General features: G+C 36.0%; 1 protein-coding gene across 12 annotated transcripts in view; it reads left to right on the top strand.

Annotated features, from left to right (window-relative positions):
* ASB7 (ankyrin repeat and SOCS box containing 7) overlaps positions 1-14,702 on the top strand; it is a 32,441-nt gene extending 17,739 nt beyond the window's left edge. For 3 of the 12 annotated variants that reach the window (XM_049811718.1, XM_049811717.1, XM_049811719.1), the window contains one exon: positions 9,596-14,702. In XM_049811718.1, the coding sequence (XP_049667675.1) occupies positions 9,596-9,735 (140 nt within the window). In that variant the 3' untranslated portion in view covers positions 9,736-14,702. The other 9 variants (XR_007507434.1, XR_007507431.1, XR_007507433.1 and 6 more) reach the window with 9 other exon arrangements.
* The last annotated feature ends 796 nt before the right edge of the window (positions 14,703-15,498 follow it).

Genomic DNA, 15,498 nt, shown 5'->3' on the forward strand with positions numbered 1-15,498 from the left:
TGCTTCCTCTCTGCCCCTTGATGCTATTTAAATGCACTAGAAAATTTCTGGGAAGGTGAAGGGATTGTGATACTGGGAATCTCTTACTCAGCAAAGGTGCTAATGTTAAGTATACTTAATATAAATTAGTTTTGTTTAAGTATCTACAGGAAGCATTCATTTTTAAAAAGTGAACTGTAAAATCTCATTTTTATTAATGGCCTTAGCACATAAGATGTTTGGGGGTTTGGGGTTTGTTTTGTTGGTTTAGTTTTTTTAGTGTCTTTTGCTTTTTTGTTAATTGCCATGCAAATACACTGCAATTGATGGCTTTTTCATCTGGCACTATGACTAGGGCAGAAAAGAGCTTTTGCTGCTTTCTGCTCTCCCGCATTCTTTCTCCTTCTCTTCACTACACCAGACAACAAAATGACATAGTTCATTCGTGCAACTTAAAGGGGTTTCATGTGCTGTGTAGCTTTGATTTGATTTTGTTTATGTCTTTGAAATATGAAAGAGATTTTAATTCATCATGACTTTTGATATTTAAAAAGAGTATTAGGCTCCTAATATTCTGGTCACTTTTGATTATCAATTTTTGGTGTACTAGATCTACTGAAAGTTTTCTCTTCCTCTCTCATTGAACATGGAATGCTATAATAGTGTTTTGTAATTATAGTATTGCCTAAAGCATTTAGGAATTGCTGATTAGTAATTAGCACGAGTTTGCCAATTCAAACATGTTAAGATGGCCTAAGAAATTATCCTCTAACTAGGATGATCTTTGCACTACAGAGGATGGGGTAGTTCATATATGCTTTCTTTGCCCTACAGTTCCTTTTATTTTTTTGGATGTGGTATTTTTTAATGAGAATTAAGCAACCTATATACTCTACAAAGAAACTGAAATTTAGTGTGGGCTGGGGGTGAATCAGCTGAGATCTGTTGTCAGTTGCTGACACAAATAAGCATTTGGAATTTCATTTTTGTCTTCATGATTTGTGTTGTTATTTTTGCTCATGTCTGAAATCCAAAGAGAATTTTTGGAAAGGTGGAAGTTGATAATAAGAAATATAAGCAACTAATAGTTTTTGTTTTAATTTGTCTGCCCCTTCTCATTCAAACGCATTTCTTTCTGGTTTCCTTTTTGGGAGTCTCTCACTCTATAGGAGCACCGTCAGGGTTATTAGTAGATGATATAATATCCAGACTTACAATCTTTCACAGTCCTAGGATGTATCAGTAAACATGAAGGCTTAGACTGCTTCAGTGTTTCCTCAATGTTTAAAGACTAATTCAGAAAGTTGGAAACCAGTACTGTAACTTACTTTTAGTTTGCAGATTCCTTACCTTAAGGGTTTAATGTTAAGTGAGAAGTAAATTCTGCTACAAAAAAAAGTAGCTTACATTTGTGGCCAATGTAACAGTGTTGGAACTGTCCCAGATTTGTGATGATGGAGAACTGGGAAAGCAGGGAGGACTAGTGCTGACAAAAACAGTTCAGCTTTGTGCTTCTGAGCAAAATTATTATGAATATATGTCTACAAAACAGCTATAAACCGACTCTGCTGCCATTATTATAAATACCCAAACACTGTCTTCCACAGTTTTCACTTTAATAAGGTGGTGTAGGAGAGATGAAATGGATAAAGAGTGAGCTGGGATTTTGGTAGCGGAGTTCCCAATTAGATCAGACTGTGTACAGGGAATCGTTGAGATCTCATGCTGTAGTGCTTTGCAGAAGAATTGTTTCTGAGTCTATTGCAATATGTATTTACTAGAAGAAAAAATTACAAAACTTCTAGAGAATTCTTGTAGTGGAAGTAAGTCTTCCTGAAATTATCTCTTATGTTTGGTAACAGTGTATTGGTCATAGGGCTTAATGGGAATTTCTAGTTTGTTTATGTGAACATTATACTAAATGCTTAATACAGAAATCCATAGCTGTAAGTTTTATATGTGCATCTGAAGTTTTGAAGAGTATATTGGATAGTAAAACAGGAATTAATTTTTACTTTTGCAGTAGATTAAAAATTTTAAGTTTAAAGATTAATATATATGAATTATGAAAATTATCAAACCCATCTATGTCTTCAAGTGAAAGTGGTTGCATGCTTCATATAGATAGGATACTATTTAGCAGTCTACATGTAAGATGTAAGTAGCTATTTTTTTAAATACTCTGAAAACATATTTGTACAGTTTCAGTTCCTCAGAAAACATATGTGAATTTCTTTTTGTTTTGGTAGATGTTGTAATCAGTAATAATTGCAGCCTTTAGCGCAGGTCCCCAGTTGTGAATAACAGGCAAGAAACCAGGCTCTCAGAAATACTTGTTATTGGCCCTGAGAAGTCTGCAAGAAGATACTGGATTTTCGGTTTTGACCCTGAAGGTCTGATAGTCTTCCTGGTTACAGGTAGATTCCTTTGCTCCTAGAATAATTCCAAGAAGGAGGAAGTTGAATGGGATTTGAGAATATTAAAACTTAGAAAGAGAATGCTGGAGGTAGGGAAAAGTTCAAGTACTGGAAAAATACTTAAAGGTTTAAATAAACTTTAAGATACTAGAAATTCAATTATGATCTCAAAAAGGGGAATAAAAAAAGCTTGAACCGTTCCCCCTCCCCATAGCTCTCATTTAATTTAATCACTGTTCAGTTAATGCAGCAGACAAGAGAGTCTATGACTAGCTGTGCAAGTTGCTTGTCTGTGTCGAGGCAAATAGCTAAGTAAATGGATATGGCCACATAGCGTAATATGGCATGTATGTTAACAGGTATCAAAGAACTAATTTCAGATCTGGAACAAGATCTAAAAGTCACCAAATGAATTAAACTACAAATATTTCATCTGCATTCCTTTTTTTTTTTTTTTTTTTTTTTTTTTTTTTTTTTAATTTTTCAAAGGGCAAATCTTTGGCTTTGACTAGAGAGTGTAATTTTGTCTTTAGATTTATATAGCACTGTAAATGTGCAGAACAACTTAGGCAAAAGTCCTGTTAAGGAAATCCTTATACATTCTTTGTCTCTATCCCTTTGCTAAATAAACATAACTTTTCACTAAGATTTTTTTTTTTTTCCTGGAAGAACATTTTAGAAAGGATCTCTGCATAGTTTAAAGTTTTATGAATACAGAAGTGTCATAGTGAATTAAGTAGATTTCTACATATTTTATTACGTGGATAATTGCAAAGGAAAGAGTATCTTCATGTTTGTTATAACATAAAAGAACTTTACTGGAATTGCAGGCTTTGACTGCTTGCTTCCTTGGGTGCTGCTGGAAATCTTGCGCTAATGAATGGTCTGCTTTGTCATCCAGAGTTACGCAGGGAACTAGGGTAAGAGGGTTATTTTATAGTTTTCATTTTAGCTGGATCGGTGATAAACAAATACTTTCTGAATCATGATTGCTTTCTGCATATTACAGGTACCTATTTGTTAAAAACCAGTATAGTTTTTGATACCTTTATAAAGACAGCCCATTTTTTTTTCTTTCTAGAAAGGGGGAATGTACCTTTCAAATAATTGTTTAACTCTCAACTCAGAATTGCCTAGTGTGATACTGAAAAACGTAGCTACTAACTTGGAGTGCAGTTGACTCTTTACATTAAGCAGTTGAATTGCTTTTGTATAGCTATATACAGATGTATACTTTGGAAGAGTTTTTTTGAAGAGGCCTATGTAAAAAAAAAAAAAATAAAAAAAATTTAAAAACTACATATTTTTACATGTGGCATGTAAGGTACAGCCACCTCCCCGCTGCCATTTGCACACCTATGCTGTACTCTGTTACGGTGTAAAAATAGTGTGACAATGCATCTTAAGCCTGTCTTTGTGTTCAGAGCACTTTACTTACTCTCTCCTAAAAATAGATAAACATTATGGTATCGAAATTCTTACCAAAATTTCCATAGCAGTTTCAGTAAGACTGAATTTATAGAAATGTTACAAAATATTAAGAAAAGAAAAAAAATCTTATACAAGCATATTCAAATCTGAATTTCATTGCGAAGTACACCAAAAAAGCAATGAAAACATACTTCAGTGTCAAGTATTCTAACAGAGCCATTCTGAACGCAAAATTAAACTAGAACTTTTAAAGTAACTTGTATGATATCCAGTTCAAAAGAATTAAAAGCTCTCTCTTTGAGCTGTTGCGCTAGATACTGGTTCAAGGAGTTTGTTCACTTTCTCAGTGAACACTCTGTAATTCTCTTTCTCTCTAAATTCAGCCCTGCATGTCTTACATTAATGTATTTCAGACCTATAGGTTCTTGATACTAGCTTTTTCTGGCATTTTGAATGCTGGAAAACCAAACATCCTCTCTAGTTATTCTGCTGCTGTTTTTTGCAGAGTACAAGACAATGTATTTCCTAAACTGTTAGACCTACTCCTATGGCAATGAGCGGCTGAATTCCTGTTCAGCTCAGCAACAGCCATTTACTAGGTGATCACGTCCTCTCAGTATGATCCTGTTTGTGCATCTTCATCAGTGTGTTTCTTGGCTGGTGGGTGAGACTTTCCAGTTGATAAGTTCCTTTACCTTTTTTAATCGCCCCCCCCAATAAGCCAACAGAATCATAACTAAATTTGATTGCTGGCTGTAGCTGAGTTCCTTCATAGTTGTGAATTAAGGGATGGATTTGATAACTAACTACGGATATAAATACTTATTCTGATAATCTAGAGGAACTGAGCTGCTGCCAGCCATACGTCAGCCTGGTTTCAACTTTTTTTTTTAATGTTTCACAAAACTTATTTTTGAGTTTCCTTTGTAGCTAAAAAGAAACTACCAAATGGTTCCTTGCTACTGTTTTCAGCCTTTCACAATTCCCAGGGGAGTCAGAGGCTCAGTTTGAGAAATACCACTGTAAGCTTTTTCCTACAGGAATGTAGTAATATTGCAGAGAGAACTGTGGGCGGCTTCTGAAATATGTCACAGATGTTATTTTTCATTTTTTGACTTCTTCAGAAACTGCCTATCCACTTCAAACCAATGACACTGATTGTTTCCTTTTAAAAGTCCTTTTTTTTGTTGTTGTTGTAGATAGAACAATATATCATAGAGGATCTTCTTGCTGCCTACAACCATATTAATTTTAGTTAGTCCCAAGTTTTCTCTTGGGTAACAGAACAGGTTAAGGTCAATTCATGATTCTTTTGCTTTGCGCAGGTGCTCTTTTATCTTCAGTGGAGGAGACTGATAGGAATTCGTCCTTTCCACCTTTACAACACTTTTGTTCAAAACTGGGTGAGAGTCCCTAAAAATCAGTGTTGTCAGAGGTAGTAGGTCTAATATTACACCTTAATGATCCTTAAATATAGACTTGTTAGGCAAGTTGGTGTTTTATTTCTTGGGGAGCATGGTCTGCATAGGAAAAACAGGCAGACACAGGTCTAAATGCATAAGCTGTGGAGCAGTTGTAATGATGACATACAGTTCTTTGTATAGCTAGTAAATCCTAAATGTAAGTTTTGCCTGTCTCTGGGCTAGAACAGCAAACTCCCAGATAGAATAGCAGAAAAATCTTGAAACTGCAGAATGGAAAGGAATGGAGTATTGAGTGGAAATTCAGGATTCATTGTAATAATTTCTTGCTGTTAAAACATGCTTTTTTTTTTTTCCCTTGCTTTACCAGAGATGGCCAATCTATTAATAGAAAATGCTTATTTCATTATCTAAGTAAAACAATTATTCATTATTTAAGGAGGGGGGGGAAAAAAAGCTCAGGAACTTTAACTTTATTAGCAGTTGAAGAACTGAGTTAGGAAAATGTTTAAATTTTATACATACCAAAGTCTGCTGCCACCAGAGAGAAAAAAATCAAAAAGCAATTCCTCTTTATTTTATAACCCTATGTTATACATTTCTTCTGTTTGGAAGAAACTTTTCTGTCATGTTTGGGAAGCTATACACAAGAATTGCATTGGTGGGGATTTCTGCTTTCCATTACAGCACATAGCACAAGCTGTGGAAGACAAAAGGTGAACTAACATATATTTCCTGTAATTAATACTTCTAATTTATTTGATTATTGCTATAAAGCTTGCAAAATAAATCAACTGAACTATCTAACTTTTTCCTGTGAACACGTTAGCAAACCTTCAGCTCTACAACAGCGGCAGGTGTTTGCTGCCGTGATGGTAACTTGGGTTGTGTAACAGCCTAACAGTAACCCGGCGGCTCCAGAATAACAGCACTGCCATCATCAAGGTGTCCCTTTGAGACCGGATGAGGGATGTGTTGGGTTTTTTCTTTTAAGATGATCAGTAGTTTTTTGTCACTATTTTGCATGATAGTGGTAATTAGGTCAATCTTATGTTTTATGTTTGTGGGGGTTTTTTGTTTCTTGCTTTTTTAACTCTATTCCTTTCTAGCTCATTTGCCTAAATAACTTTCTAAACTTGTGATGCAGGATATAACCAAAGTTGCTACTTCCTAATCATTTTGAAACAGAACTTTATTCATCATTTAACTTGTCTTACTTTGCCAAATTACTAATAACATTTTTCATTTGCCAAACCAAGGTTCACTGACATCGGTCTGTAATCCTTTATTTTTTTTTTCTTTTTCATTCAGATGCAACCAAGAATGAGTAAGTGTTCTAGACACCGTTTCTAATAAATCACAAATGCATTAATAACCCTGGAATTTGCAAGGCGTGACCTAAGACACTAACAGCCACTAGATGTAGCAACTGGTGCTTAACACTGGAAATGTCCATTGTTAACACATTCCCAGGAAATGTTTTTAGGCTTATCAGGGGAAAATGTCATACATTTGATAATCAGGTCTTTTTTAATTAACTGATGACCAATTTCTTCTGGGTATTTTGTCTGTTCCATTTTGTTTTCAAAAAACCCGTAGGATGTTAATTAAAAGGCATTCATTTCTGAAACCAGAAATCAGTGTCTCATAGCTGTATTGTGTACTCTACTACAGAAAATACACATGTAGATCTGTAGTCCTCTATATCCTCTAACACTGCTGTTTGCAGTCAAATTTTGAAAAGGTGCATCCTTTCTGAACTGTGTTTTCATTCACATTTAAAGCATTAGAACTATTTCTTTATCACCATAAAGATTCCTCTGCTTGGTTTCTTACCAAAAGTAACTTTCTTTCCCTGAAGCTTGATCATTCAGCTGTTGTCCAAGTTGTATAAATTCATTCCTTCAGGTGGAAAACAAAAAAATTGCTAAGAAGAAACTACCAGTGGACAAAGTAACTAATGATCTGTGTTCTGAGTCATGGCGAAGGATTTAATTAAAAATAAATTGACATTTAGATACTGTGGTGATAAGTATAATAAAAGTATTTTAAACTTATATGAAGGAAACTCAAAATTTCCTGTTCTTTAATTTCAGATCTAATTTCTTTAAAACTGTTTTCATGCATTACTTCTGCTAGCTTACCTCAGATAATTTTAGTGCTTAACATAAATCCCAGTGTATACCTGTCTGTCAGCCCATTTCTATAGAAAAACCCACGCAGAGGGGAGAAAAGGAGCAACTTGCTATAAAGGGTAACTGATACCATGTACAAAATGCCCAAAGTAGAAAACACAAAATAGTTTCATAATCTCTTTACTCTGTGCTTACCAGGAAAGTCTAATAAACTCATAATGTCAATGTCTGTTTAGCTGATAGAAGGTTTGTTGCTGAACTAGGAGGAGGATGGAAGAAGGGATGGGCTCCGGAGCCAGCTCTGGGGCTAGCTTGGGTGAGAAAAACCCTCCTGTCTCCTCTGAACAGGTTTGTGCCCGGTGAGCTGAGAGCATCCTACTGTCCACCGTAAAGCCTGCCTGCATCGAGCCCCATACAGAAGGCATTTCCTCTTTCAAAAATGTCCTGCATAATTGGTGGCAGCTCAGGAAAGCTAATTGGAAATGTTCATCTAAGTTATTTAAAGTCGCTTTTGTTGTTTTGTACTGCTTTTTTAAGAAATGATTGATTCAAGCAGTCAGCTCTATAAAATCGCCATGCCTTTCTTTGCAAAAGCAAGCACTGTCTTTTAGCATTAACGATTATACAGATAATAAAAGACTGTGGTAAGTTGCTCTGTTGGTGACAGATTATCTTGATACTAGCACAAGCACCTACATTGTTCATGGTGCCGAGTATTTTGACTCAGACAGCCATCGGGTGCCATAACTGTGTAAGCCTTTTTTTCTTTTTTCTTTTTTCTTTTTTTTTTTTTTTCAGGCCATGACACAGTTAAGTCGATGATCAGAATGTTGATTAGCACAGCTTCAATGTATTATTGGGATAATTTCAAAAAAGATAGAGCAGAATGAGGAAAAAGCACCAAGGCAGGCAGCTAGTTTGGTCAGAGTTTTGGAGTAGTTCCTGTGGTGGGAGGTTATTAAATAGAGTCTTCAGCTTTGGAGAAAGGTACCGAGCATGAGTGGAGGCCGGAGATTAATATAAAGGTATGTAAAATCATGACTGGCGTGAGAACAATTATTCATTATTTTTTTTTGGTAACTCAAAGAATGGTAGGCATGCAATGAAGTGACCAGGAAGCAGATCTAAAATAAATAAAAGCACTTTGTAGTTTTCCAGCCAATGCCTAATTATATTGTGAAATTTGTTGCCACAGGATGTTTTGGATACTGAAAGTATGAATGGGTTCAAAAACATTAGACAGATTTACAAAGGGCAGGCCATTCACAGCTATTAAAGACATAGATCTGTGTGCAATCTCTGGTTTAGGAAGGCCCAAAGGCACCAGTGCTGAAAGCTAGAAGGGTATATTGGGACAGGATTTCTCAATGTCTGTTGTTCTGCTCTTTTTCTCTCTCTTTCTTCCTTGGGATCCATTGCTGGGTCCATTCAGATACAGGGCTAGATTAATCTTTCCTATGTTATGTTGCATGGGGGACTGTTTTTCAAGGTGTTTAACTTCAAATAGTTTCCTGTTAAGAATGAGTTTGAAAGGGAACTGATTATTTTGGAAAATCCTTGCCAGAAATTGTGAAGTTCATGTGATGTCAGCAAATCTTTTCCTCAGTGGACAGTAGTTAACTTATATTTTCATCTCTTTCTGTTTGACGAGGTTGTGACTGTATGCAAAGCCTAAAGGCTTAGTCTTTTCGTTAGAAGGGAAAAAACAATCTTTAACTCTGCCACATGATCCTAGAATAACTTTTATAAAAGCCTTACCCTCTAAGGAAACTACCTAGTCCTTTACAGTTGAATGTAGAAGGTTTTGTCTTAATATTTGAAAAGAAGTGAGACTGAGGGGGTTGTTTTCCCCAGGTGTTACAAGGATAGAAAAAAAGTCCACAAAAAGTGAAATGGAGGAGTTATGCTGTTCTACAATGCTTAAACATGTGTTGCCACCTTGTGGGAATCCTCACGTGGATAATGTCACTTTACACTGGCATCAGTAAAATTATGTGTATGTAAAAATGTTTTTAGGATTCATCCTTTGATTTCATGGAATTCTTGTTCATTAGAAAGGTATTAACTTCCACCCTTTTTCTCTTGTAATTTTTCCCTTCCCTCTGCCTCTTAGAAAACAGCAGATATCTGTGATTTTACTAAGTAAATGATCTCTTAAAGTATGTTTAAAATGTGATCATTTTACTTTTATGTGTTCCTTTTGTCTTTTCAGGACAGCCCAGAAACTTGCAAGATCTATGCCGAATTAAAATCCGTCAGTGTATAGGCCTTCAAAACCTAAAACTACTTGATGAACTACCCATTGCCAAGGTCATGAAAGACTACTTAAAACACAAATTTGATGATATCTGATATCCATGAAGAGAAGAACTCTGAGCAAGATTAGTTATATTCCAGATACTGAAGAGGCTTGTTGCCTTGCACAAAGTATATCCTATGCAAATTCTGATTTTTTCTGTGAAGTCAGAAGGCAGATATACACTTCCTTGGGTTTTTTATACCACACGCTAGAAGGTCTTAATTTTTGGTTTCTTGGTCCAAGTTTACAAGGTCCAAGCTTTCTATACAATATTACATTTTAAAAATTGCTGTTGGCTTTTTATTTGTTTGTTTATTTTCACATTAAGTGTGCAGACTTGCAGTGGAGATGGAAGGTAGCCTCTCAAGGGAAGCAGTTGGTTTGAATTGGCATGCTGAGCAATTATTCAAGAAAATAAAGTTTGGAAATCAAGGCAGCAGTCCTGCAAAAGGATACCAATAGAAAGACTTTCAGAGCCCTGTTGTCTATTGGGACTCTTGTCTCTGCCAGGGCATGTGTTTTTGCAGGGTAGAGAGAAGAGTTGATAATCAACATGTCTTAGGGTACTGTATGAATATAATTTGGAAATTAAAGAAAAAAATGCAGTTATCCTGTTCAATTTGAGGGTCTATACATTGGCTCTTTTTATATTATTCTTTTCCTAATTACTGTAGTTGGGATGCCCATAAAATTCAGGCCCTCTTCTTTCCTGACATTCCCTGTTAAATGGGCGGCTGTTTGTAAGTCTATTTTTAACAGTGACAGTACACTACAAAGAGGCATAGCCTCTGTATTTTTTACATTAACTTAAGAGTAAACAAATTTAGATTGATTTTTTTTTTAAGCCAATGTATTCTGTTTCTCATACAGTGCCTCCTGTGCAATAATCTTTCTGATGTATTTTCCCTTTATGTGTGATTCCCCCCCACACTATTCCTCATTTAGTCTCAGTGCATTATTTGTGAGAATAGGAACTGCTGCCTTGCTGTGGTGTTGACGTGACACTACGAAAGTAATGCAGCAGTTGCTGTTCGTTATTACTCCCTGAATTTCATGAATGTATAACCTGCTTTATTTCACTTTCAGTTGAAATTTTATCTACGGGTTCTCAGCCAAATTGTGTCCATTTAAAAAAAAAAAAAAAGAGAAGAAATTGGCCAAGCCCTTCTGTTTTAAAAGCAGTGATAGATTTTTTTTGATTGCTCTGGAATTCAGTTTGTTTCAGGTTAGAGAGTGGGAAGTGCACATAAGTTATTAAGACACATTTTATATGTGCTCAAACAAGAATAGCCCCATTCATATTGAAAGTTTAAATTTTGCAGTTAATCTGAAAGGAACAGCTGAAAGGAGTACTGAAATTCGGCTACTGAATGTGTTTTTCATACTAGGTGTTAAAAAGATCTGTTAAAGAGTTTTGTTTCTGATCATAAAAAAAAAAAAAAGAGTTCTTGCTATCAAAAAAAGATTGGGCCAAAATGTGCAGTTGTTTCACTCTTTATTTTCAAGGGATTATGGAGTCATTATAAGGTTCTTGCCAGTGTCCTCTACTTTTTGTTTTGCCATCCTACTGGCTCTGGAAGAGCCTCTCTGATATCAGGAGTACTTTTGTACCAATTATACCAATGGAAGCGGGGAGATGAAAGGAACAGTGGTGGCTTTTAACACTGTCACTTTCAAAATATTTAATATTAAAAATATGAAAAGCAAGGTGAAGCAGGTATACTCATATTATTTAACTGTGCTAGTTCTTTTTAATGTCTTATAACCCTGCACTGCAATTCCTTGAGCACGAACCTTATTACCGCTAATGGATGCACCAGAACTACAGCAAGCAAGGAGGATTATCTCTCCCTATTGTGCTTGGCATTGCATCAGGTTTCCAAACAATAAGCGATTTTGGAGATTCATGGCTCAGAGGATTGGTAATGGGATGTTGAACCTTTTTATCTCCAACATGTATTGGTTCAAGTCCAGCCTGCTTGAGCAGTGACCAAAAGTTGATGTCTCAGCAGTGTGAGTGAGCAAGTGCGTCCGACCTTTACACCATGCAGTGGTCACCTCGAGGCAGTAGAGCTTTATAGTGCTTCCTCCAGGTTGTATGTAGTGGTGGTGGCATTGTAGCAGGGACAACCTGAGAGTGTGTGTGTGGGGGGGAGCTTGTGTGTGTGATGGTGTCTGTTGGCTCCTATTGAAGCAAGAAAGATCAGCTGCTACGATCTTTAAGCTCTCCAGTACTCAGACAGGACAGATGTTAAGAATTGACTGGCAGGTTTTAAGCATGAACCTTCAGTTTTGTGACATGAGATCAGAACCTTAACATTGCTTTCTTTTTAAAAAAAATATTTAGTATTGTTCACTACATTTGTAAGTTGGTCTAGACCAATGTCCTTCCCCACTGAATTTTTACAGTAATATTTTCTAAGGTAATCTAGAATATATTTTAGTTGCAGTCTATATTAAGGCAAATTATTTGTTCCGTCTGTTGCTGTGACTGAAGAAAATTATGGAAGATTTTGTTGGTAACAAGAATGCTATTTAATGAAGAAATGTGTAATTCCATTATTTATTCTTTGAGGTTTGTTTTTTGGTTATTTCTTTTAAGTACCTGACATCTAAAGGGAACACACCTATAGTTCAGGCCAGTAAAAAAGCCTTTCTTTTAAATTAATTTTCATCCTATCCTCTCTCCCTGCTCCAAGGTGGAGGGAAGCCCTTGTCCTTTCTTACGATTCTAAGCCATTGCTTGTAGCTGGTTTCTCTGACCTTGATTCTGCAAAGCACCGCAGCGCATGTGTGTCTCAACCTACTAGTAGTCCCATTCTCTATCTTAAGTTATACATGTGCTCGACTGCGAGTGAAGTATGATCATTCATTGATAATCCTGTCCAAATTTCAATAATGGGGAATTTGGTCTTTTTATGATTTTAAATATTGTGCACAAAATACTTTGAAGAACAAACTGAACTTTGTTTTTCATTCAGACTAGAATGTGGAAGGAGAAGTGCATAATATAGACTTGTTATGTAGCCTAGTTCTGTTACCTTAAAATTCACAGCTGAACACTTTTAATAAACCTTAAAAAATTGGCAAATACACCAAAGAATCAACATGAGTAAAAGACTCTGATCATTAACAAACTGCAAACCTCATCCTTTAAAACAAAGCAGAAAGTTTTTTTGTAAATATTTATGTTTATAAATGTACAGCAGAGTAAGAGTGTTTTTTAGATTATTTAATTACCATATTTCTAAACTATTTACATTATAGACAATACTTGATAGTTTGAAAAGCTCTTGAGTGTTTTTTTTTGCTTTGTTTTGGGTTTTTTTTTATTTTTTAAAAAATTCATTGTCACTCATACTTGGAATAACTCTGGCTTCCTTGGGATAGCGTGGAAAATTCAGTTTTCTGGCTGTAGTTGGCAACCGTAAGAGAACACATCTGGACAAATTCATCAGATAAATACCCAGAGGCAAGAGAGGGTACCTAGCGTGTTTACCAGGGTGGACCTGGGCTAGATGAAAAAAATTGGATCCTAACTTTCTCAGTTAAATCTGTTGAGAGTCACCAATGACGTGGCAACCTGCCCACAAGTCTAGCTTCCATGCAACACTGTTACCAATATCATAATGTATTTTGTTCTTCCTTTGCGATGTAAGTTTTTGCTTTGGGTCAACTCAAATTTAAAAGAAAAAAAGTTAAACCTGGTTCAACCCTTTTTTTTTGTTTGTTTGTTTATGTTCTATTTATTTCTAATGTAATGTTTTAATAACATAATACCACTTTACACATTTTCTCTTAATGTTTGTTTGTCTCTTCTACTCCTTTTCCTTTCTCCGGTGCACATGATTCTGGTAATGTGTTTGATACTCAAATTTGCCCCCACAAATAGGACTACAGATGTCTCATGAATTGTAACATGATTTTTACCAGTAAATACGAGCATAAAACTCACTCTGGAGCTGGACTTCAGAAGAGGGAACAAACTGATCCTTAGCTATGAGTAGTTGGGTTTTCCGTGCTTACATTCCAGTACAGCCACTTCAGGGTTTTCTAAAATTTTCACCTTTCCTCGTCAAGTTCATGTACTGACTAAGATACAAAAATGAACCAAATAGAGGTCATATTTTGCAGTTGAATCTGTTTGGTGTCCATTTACTACTAATAAAAGTCGAATAAGAGGGATATATATGAATGTTCCTGGCACACAAGTGGTAACTGGAAGCATTTGGTTTCAGTCATGAGAGTAACGTGCAACCAAAAGTTGTAGTAAGGTTTTGGACCCTAAAAATCTGGAGGGGAAGGAGAATAGATTTAAAGACACTACTGCTAAACGGTAGTAGGGAAAAAAAAAATTGTTTTCTACTGTTCAGTAGCAAACTATACAAACATCACTGGGAGTACATATGCTGTACAACCAACAGTTGTGTTTAAAACTGTTGATGATGGTTACTAACAGACTGGTCAGACTTTGACTGGTGTATTTACTGAATGCTGTGTTAAAGACTGTTCCTGTTTATGTATCATATTTCCTGTTTGAGTGTTCACTTGTTAAGTTTAAAACAATTAATGACTAATGCTACTACTTAAAAAAACCTGATTTACAAGCTGTTGACAAATTACGTGTTTAGAATATACCATCTTTCCATATATTGGTATAAGTGTGCGATAAGGAAGTGTACTTATTTTATATGGCAAAACACTTTTTTTACCATAGTGTATAACAAAACTTTTGTACCTTTGAAAGCAAACGTAATGGATCTGATGAAAACAAGCGAACAGGCTCTGCAGTGTCTTTCCCCAAACAGCCTGGACTGAAGCATTTAAATTCTCTTTGCTCTAGTCTCTCCCCTCTGCTTTGGTTGGGGCTACCACCACCTCAAAGGTATTATACTGTTCTTTGAAACTGGAATAGTATTGAAAGGCTAAAGTTTGTTCTTTTCCTATATCCCTGACATACTGAATCTCTTCTATATGATTCTACTTCTTGACTTATGTTATTAGCCAAAGTAAAGCTCAACGTGTGATTTAATCCCATGATAATAAGAAACGAATCAGATATATACATTGCTTTATGGAACCATGCTACCAGGAATTCCTCAGCCAGTGCATTCCCCAGGGATACACAACGTGCAGCTGGAACAGCAAAAAGTTGGGATCGAAAGCTGCGTTGACTTTTATTGGGAAATCTCCAGCTGTCTAGTGAAGAAATCAGAATTCCAGCTGTTTCCTCCACATCTGGGATCTCTAGTGCTGCTGACTGCTGTTTGTGAGGTCCCAGGTAAGTTTTGAATGCTGTTGAGGCTTGTCTTCACGTTTGCAAGAAGGATGTTTGACACATCTACAGAGGGTGCTTGTAAAGGGTCTGAAAGCGTTTCTATGCCTTCTCTAAACTTGCCAGGTTTTTCCGTACAGTGCAGTTTGTGTAGTCTTATAGCAAGAGTGTTTGAGAGCAACGGGTGCTACAGAGAGAGATAATTTCCCAGACTTTGGCTTGATCTGTTGCAGTGTTTTGCAGACACCTCAGCATCCATGAAATACTCCTAAAATGTTCTGGGAACAGTGAATGAAAAGCAAGCTTATAGGCAGTAGGTTATACAAGGATAATTGCTTTTAAGAGAAAATTTAAGTCTGTAAACAACTGACGTGCAGCAAGGAACATCTAGTCTTTTTTAAAGACCACAAAATTGGCCATAACTCTTCTGTTCTGACTTGCCAAAATAGTTTATTTGCAGTCTTAGTACTCTCCAAATATATCAGAAGATCATCTCCTGTTCTGTCACAAGTAACTAAGAGTTAATGGAAGTATTATACTA

The sequence above is a fragment of the Accipiter gentilis genome, chromosome 10, assembly GCF_929443795.1.
Source record: "Accipiter gentilis chromosome 10, bAccGen1.1, whole genome shotgun sequence".
In the NCBI taxonomy this organism is placed as follows: Eukaryota; Metazoa; Chordata; class Aves; order Accipitriformes; family Accipitridae; genus Astur; species Astur gentilis.